The sequence below is a fragment of the Lucilia sericata genome, unplaced genomic scaffold (assembly GCF_015586225.1).
Source record: "Lucilia sericata isolate MDLA Ls3-8-SP2 unplaced genomic scaffold, ASM1558622v1 Contig000352F_arrow, whole genome shotgun sequence".
Taxonomy (NCBI): domain Eukaryota; kingdom Metazoa; phylum Arthropoda; class Insecta; order Diptera; family Calliphoridae; genus Lucilia; species Lucilia sericata.
In genome coordinates this window covers 208,089-216,031 of record NW_023994372.1, presented here as the reverse complement: position 1 = coordinate 216,031, position 7,943 = coordinate 208,089, and the positions used below count along the sequence as shown (strand labels likewise).

At 31.3% G+C, this 7,943-nt stretch overlaps 1 protein-coding gene across 1 annotated transcript; it reads left to right on the top strand.

Annotated features, from left to right (window-relative positions):
* The first annotated feature begins 1,038 nt into the window (after nucleotides 1-1,038).
* LOC119604007 lies at nucleotides 1,039-1,569 on the top strand. Its single transcript, XM_037956330.1, has one exon. The coding sequence runs from the start codon at nucleotides 1,039-1,041 to the stop codon at nucleotides 1,567-1,569; it is 531 nt and encodes a 176-aa protein (XP_037812258.1).
* The last annotated feature ends 6,374 nt before the right edge of the window (nucleotides 1,570-7,943 follow it).

Here is a 7,943-nt window from a genome sequence, read left to right as displayed (position 1 = left end):
ATTGAGTTTTGTTCATAAATAAAGATTTTGTCATATATTACATATTTGTTTAATTTCTAAAACTATAATTTATATCAAAATTTTAATAGGGTCGCAGATAGCTACAACAATTTAGTCCATATTTATCCCTTAATATCTTTTTTTAGTTAGACATGGAAATTCTCGACCCTTTACAAAAAATTTCAAGCCAATATCTCAATTACATTCAAAAATATGTTCATTTATACCTGTGTCCTTTAATTTCATCTTTTTCATATTTTAGTATTAAGTATGACAGAACATACATTTGGTGTTGAATAAAATATTTGGACAATTTTTAAAAATTATTTAGTTAATTATTTTATTAAAGACTATAACATTGTATATACAATAAAAAATTATAATTTTATTATGAGCCACGCACAACAACACCTAAATCACCCCACACAAACCACCTTTCCCGCCCACCGAAATATAAAACACAATTTAATACAATATCATCAGTTAGTATAATAGCTTTTTTTATTTGAACTGTTTATCTTAAACATAATACAATTAATTCTTACAACCTACTTTAAAAAAAAAAATTTACCATTTTCATCTATAATTTACTGTGTTGTCCAACCTTTAACAATTATGGAATGTTCTAACGAAAATTGTCAAATTTCTAGCAATGACCGTATGGTATCCTGTTGGCTATGTGATGGGTGCTACCACTTAAAGTGTAGTGGCCTAAAAGCTCGAGATGCCGATGCTCTTGCAGATCCCCAAAAATCCCTGCACTGGACTTGTCCAAACTGCAAAAACGTAAATGTTGAATTTTATAACCTTTTTAAAAATTCTAAAGATGAATTTGACAAGATTTATAAGGAATTTATTTCATTGCAAGCTAAATTCGTTAAATTTGGTGAATTATTTACCAAATACCCAAATTTGGAAAAATTTTCATCATCCGTGAATATTCTATCTCCTAAACGGAAGAAGACGAACTCTGGAGCTGTAGTACCGCATATTACCTACCCACATTCTTCTGGATTAACATCCTCGTCCGATATCAATATGGATCTTCCCCTAGGAAATATAAACCTGAATTTGAATCCTTCTTTCCCTGTTGAGGAAAATGTTCTTCGATCAGAAAATCATCCCCGTTCCCCTATGGAATTCACAACTATGAACGCGATGGGTGTTGACACAGGAACAGCATGTATACCTGCTATTTCTGAAAATCTACCAGTTATTCAACCAACTCGAGCTTCTGACAGCATTCATTCTCTTAGAGTTGTTCTACCTAAGAAGACTATTTTCATTTCACGTTTTGCTTTCGATACTTCAACAGACGATATTGAATATTATATCAAAACTAAATTAAATCGTGAAGTCGATATTATAATCCATAAATTCAAATATTCGCAGCCGAGAACTATTGCATCATTTAAGGTAATGGTGCCTTCTGAAATATTTGACCACTTAATTAATCCTAATTTCTGGCCTGAGAATGCATTGATTCGCGAATATATCTACAGAGACAACCAAAGACCGTCTAACACAGCTCAATTGCCTTCCCGCTCCACTATTCTTTCAAAAAACTGATAAACAACCGTGATAGTCAATTAAATTTAATATATCAAAATGTCAATGGTATTAAATCCAAAATCTGTAACTTATATATTGATAGCTTTGATTTAAATCATCAGATTCTTATATTTTCCGAAACCTGGCTCAATAGTAATATTTTAAATTCTGAAATCCTCTGCAATAATTATATAATTTTTCGGCGTAATAGAGTTACGAATACTACTGGTGGTGGTGTTTTGATTGCTGTATCTAAATGTTTGGAAACTGTTGAAGTTGATACCATACCTTTAAACAACATTGAGTTTATTGCTGTAAAAATAAAATTAAACCGTAGGCATATTTTCGTCACTTGCTCATATATTCCTCCAAACTCTGAACAAACAACTTATCATCAACACTTCTCTGCAATAAAATCTGTAGTTCATTTAATTAACCCTGAAGACTTGGTACTCGTGTTTGGTGATTTTAATTTACCATTTTTATCATGGAAATTTCTACCTGATTCGTCATGTTATTCTCCAATAAACATGAACAGCTTTAACGAAGAATTCTTAAACAATATGTCGGATTTATGCCTATTTCAAATAAATGGAGTATTAAATAACTCTAATAAACTGCTTGATTTGGTATTCGTAAATGAACCTAAAGATTGTTCCCTGATCCGTCATCACCCTATCACTAAACCTGAAGATCGTCATCATCCTACCATTGAAGTTAACTGTAACTATCCAATTTCTGTGAAAGATAATAAAAATCGTAATGACATAAAAGAATACTGTTTTAAGAAGACTAATTACAATGATTTAAACTTCTATTTATCCAATACTAACTGGTTGGAAATTTTATCGTTATCCAGTGAGACTCCGGCGGCAATTGACTCGACTATAAATTCCTTTTATGAGACCGTGTTTATTTATATCAATGATTGCGTACCTAAATTTGCGCACGTTAATAAATCTGGCCCTCCTTGGAATTCAAAATCGCTATCGAGACTAAAAAATCTGAAAAATAAGTTTTATAAGAAATATAAACAATCTGGAATGCTGATTGATTACTCCAAATATTCCTTATATCGAGCTAAATATAATTTACTCAACCTTGGCCTTTACAAGAATTATTTAAATATTATGAAATTAAATTTCAGACGTGATCCGAAAATATTTTATAAATTTGTTTATTCAAAAAGAAGTTCCGATGGATTTCCAACCTCAATGAAGTACCATTCAACCGAATCTTCCGATCATGCTGAAATAAGTAATTTGTTTGCTGATTTTTTTGCTTCGACTTACTCTACAGCTGAATATGATATATCAAAAACCTATCCATATTCTATCCAAGAACAACAACCAATTTCATTTCCTTTTGTGACTACTTCCACTTTATATTCTCTGATGTTGAAACTAAAATCATCTTTCTTCAGTGGACCTGATGGGATCCCTAGCAGCATTCTAATAAATTGTGCTCAATCTCTTGCTACTCCGTTAACTATTCTATTTAACATGTCTTTAAAGTATGGCTACTTCCTGAAATTATGGAAAAAATCGTTTATTCTTCCTCTGTTCAAATCGGGGAATAAATCCAATATAATGAATTATAGAGGTATCGCTAAATTAAGTGCTATACCTAAATTATTTGAACAATACCTCACTGATTTTTTAAGTCGTCAAGTCTCCTCCATTATTACACCGTTCCAACATGGTTTTCGTAAAGGATGTTCGACTACAACTAATTTGTTAGAACTTACAACGAAGATTAATAATGGCTTCATAAACGGACTCTACACTGATGTCATATACACTGATTTTAGCAAAGCCTTCGACAGAGTTAACCACCATCTTCTTTTACATAAATTGTACCTAATGGGTTTTACCAACTGCTGTTTGGAATGGATAAAATCTTATCTGATATGTCGTGAACAGCGTGTGCGTTTTAATAATTCCTCGTCTAAAATTATTTCTGTCAATTCTGGAGTTCCGCAAGGTAGTCATCTCGGACCAATTCTATTCTTGTTGTATATTAATGACCTTCCTACTACATTAAATTCTTCCAATATTCTTATGTACGCAGACGATGTAAAATTATTTTCAAGCTGTGCGGATTCTATTGTTCAAAATTCTTTACAACAGGATTTAAACTTATTTTTCGTTTGGTGCCAAATTAATTTATTGGACATTAATTTAAAGAAATGTAAGCATATGCGTTTTTCCAGAAAAATTAGACCAATAGGCTGTTATTTCCTTGGTGATTATATGTTGGATGTTGTTGACGTTTTTTTGGATCTTGGTGTACTGTTTGACACGAAATTATCTTTTGTTGAACATATAAATATGTGCACAAATAAAGCCCGTGGTGTACTTGGTTTTATTAAACGATGGTCAAGAGAATTTTCCGATTCATCTATATCGAAACATTTATATATAACGCTTGTTTTATAATGTTCATAGTGAACGTATTGAGTCTGTTCAAAAACAATTTATGTTATTCGTTTTACGGAATTCTTATCCTAATCCTGCTATCCATCTTCCTCCATACAGTACTAGGTTACTGCAACTTAATCTACCAACTTTAAAAAGCCGCCGTACAATGCTGAATGTTTTATTTCTTATCAATCTGATAAATGGCAATATCACTTCGGAATTTCTTTTAAACAACTTATTTTTTAATGTTCCTCAACGTCCAACTCGTTACTATCAGCCGTTATCAATTCAATATTTTCAACAAAATTTTGCTAATGCTGATTCGTTTCGTCGTATGTGTCTAAATTTTAATGAGCTGTACAACATTATTGATACATCCTCGAGTACTAAAATTATTAAGCGAAATTTACTCTCATATTTAAATAGATTGTATTAATTCTACTTATTTTATGTTTTGTAATAATTAAATTGTTTGTCTGTAAGGAGTAATTCCATAGACTAAATAAATAAAATAAATAAATAAAAAAAGGTAATATAAGTCCTTTAAATCTTCCTTGTTTTGAGATGATAGAGTTTCATAACAAATCCATCTTTTTCACATAGTTGAAAGAACAGGATCAGAAGATAGAAGTAAACTATTAAAAATATCTTCATTCTGTGATTGCCTGGAGCATTTTCTTGAGCTGAATAGTTGAACATGCTTAAAATCTCGATTCCTCGCTTCCTGGGCTTCTTCTGTTAACTCTCCAAGTGGAAGAATATTCGATTCAATTATTATTTGACCATGACACAATACTTTGTGTACTGTTGGTGTTAGTTCCCTCCATGGATACAAGTAATTTAGAAATTTCAGATGTATATTCCCCAAATCGATTTCCATTAATTTTATGTTTACTATTCAGTGCCATTAAAATAGTGTTAACTCTTCGAAGCAACTCCTTGTCGATTCCAGTTATTTTTGAAGTAATTTCAAAATCACGAAAAAACCATCTCGCCGTATTACCATCATTTGTACTACCGCAATTTGGAAGTGGTTTGTCGATGTTTAATCCCATCTGAACTTTAAATTCTTCTTGGATTCTGCTTTTTTCCGCAGCTCTCAGTTCTTTCAATTCTTCATTATTTTTTGTTGATTTAGTAAGATTCTCTGGCACACTTCTATATTTGAGGTCTTATGCTATGTGTAAGAAGTAATCCAAAAATCGTATTCTGGCATGAAGTGGTGAAATTCCGAAAGACAGGACTTCTTCATTAATACTTCTGCTTTTGTTTATATTTGAGAATTGCGACTTTTTCTCATTACATATTAAGCATCTCCAGAAGGAAGAAGTTTCTGTTATGACATTGCTGACCTTTCCATCAATCATTGTTAAGCACAGCTGATATGATACGTTAATAGAGAATTCCTTTATTTTTATGCAAATGGGCTCCAGTGCATTTATATCATCTTTTAAATATTCCACTAAATCTTTTGTTGTTTTCTTTGACTCCTTTATATATTCAAATCCAATGGGTCTACAAAAATTTTTTGAACCCGGAGTTGTATTGATCCATATATCTTCAAATGAATTTCCGATGCTTGACGATGATGGATTAAGGGAATATGAACGAATTCGTAATGGCACTAATGATGACATAAATACACTTTTGTAGTCTGCTAATGTCCGACTTCCACAAGCTTGTTTGTATTCTGGAAGTGCTGATAAACCGTCACATCCCCACTTACACATTAAGATCACAGTTATGAATTTTCCTTAGTTGGTCTTCTGAAAATTCTGACATAATTCTTGATGGTGTGTTTTCGAGCAAAGATGATATATCAATACAAGCTTCCACATCATTAACAGGAATAGGTGGTGGTAGGATAGTTTATTTTTTTTCCTGGATCGCCTTGTATGATGGTAATATATTGTGTCCTTTTTCATGCAGAACTTTCCTTAATATTTGGTACTTATTTCGACTGAGACCCAGTTCCAACATAAGCGCTATTGCTTCCTCTTCAGTAAAATTTGATTGTGATGTTGGAGTTGGTATACTTTCCACAATTCGCTTAAGTCGTTTTGGTGATACATTAGGAAGAATAGTTGCAATATGTACGACATCCATAGGTTGGTTTTCCTTTTTCAGCATTTCGTTAAATGTATCAGCAATTTCCTCATTTGAGATTGAAAAAAGTTTTTGTGTGACCTCTTTTTTTTTGACCTTGAACATAAGTCTTCGTATGACTTGTAAGGCGCTCCTGTTGATGTGTTGTAAGTTGAGATTTCCGTAATAGTTTCCATCCAATTACAAAATTTTAATCGAAATTTCTTTTGATTTCCATCCACAGACTTACTTTTTACATCAAAAAGTTTTCAATTTTTGATATGCCTGTTTTGTCTAATTTTCTACTATATGTAGTTTTTATATAATTTGAAATGTCTTCAATTCTTTCTGGCCCTTTTGAAGATACACTCCATAAAACGGAACACAACTCTTCGTACTTTAATGTAATCTTCATTGTAGATTTATTAAATTTGGTACTTAAAATCTGAGAAGTTTACTTATATACCAATTCTTGTCATTTCCGATACAGGTATTCCAAAGTAAAAAATTACGAATTGTCTACCTGTTAACCTTTAGGACTATATTACTACAACCTGTAATTCAGTCATTGATATTTCTTATTAGTGAATGAATCGAAATTATCATTACCTGTATATTTTTACCTACATGATCATAAACGAAACAGAACGAAATGATCTGTCGAAAAAATTTAGGTAAAAAATAGTTATAAATTTCTGAAAATTTAAGCATAATAGGACCTTTCAATTATAAGGATAAGCAAACAAATAAAAAATAGGTAAATATAAGATTTAAATATGTTCTGTCATATTTAATACTAAAATATGAAAATATGAAATTAAAGGAAACAGGTTTAAATGAAAATATTTTTGAATGTAATTGAGATATTGGCTTGAAAATTTTTGTAAAGAATCGAGAATTTCCATGTCTAACTAAAAAAAGATATTAAGGGATAAATATGGACTAAATTGTTGTAGCTATCTGCGACCCTATTAAAATTTTGATATAAATCATAGTTTTAGAAATTAAACAAATATGTAATATATGACAAAATCTTTATTTATGAACAAAACTCAATGAAATTTTCAACGCTTGTTAAATTTGTCATTTCAAATAAGAAATCCCGCAATTCCCAAAAGTAGGAATGAAAATCCCACAAATGGGATTTTTTACTTTTTTGCCCATAGGGTCCACATTTCTTTCAGGGCTGGGAAAATACTTTTGGAGTAAATAGAAAACATATTGAGGTTTCCAAAACTGCTTTCAGTTTTCTGATCCCAGCTTTGGGAAAAAAATCTAAAAACGGCAAAAATCTAAATTTTTTTTAATTTTTAAATTAAAAAACGTATATTTTTGGATCTGTAAATGATATTGATCTGAAATTTTTTGTATATTATTGGAAATTTTGTTGTCTAACTAACAAGAAAAAATTGAGTCCATTTGGTCCAAAATTACGCCCGGTATTCAAAAAAAGACGGACCAAGGTATGGTAAATTTTGTATCACTAAATTTTTAAATGCCTATAACTCGGATATTATAAGAGATAAGTAGTATGTCCAAGTGGGTGAAAAACAAAAGAATGGCACGAGTTTAAAAATTTTACATGTCGTAGGTACCCTACTTTGAGCCGCCACAGCGCCGTCCCTGGGGCATCTGCAGGGTTCATCTTCAAAACTCGAATACTCCTTGGCTACGCTCACGCCAAATTTTATCCCGATCGGATCAGCCGTTTAGAAATACCAGATTTATTTCCAAAAAATTTCGATTCTGACCCACTGTGAGATGTGTCATTAATAAATAGATTTCTCCAATGGGTTGCTGTTTAATGAAATGTTTGAAATTCAGGTACATATATTTAGTTTGTTCAAAAGATGTATTCTATTACTTATTTCTAAAAGACATACTGTA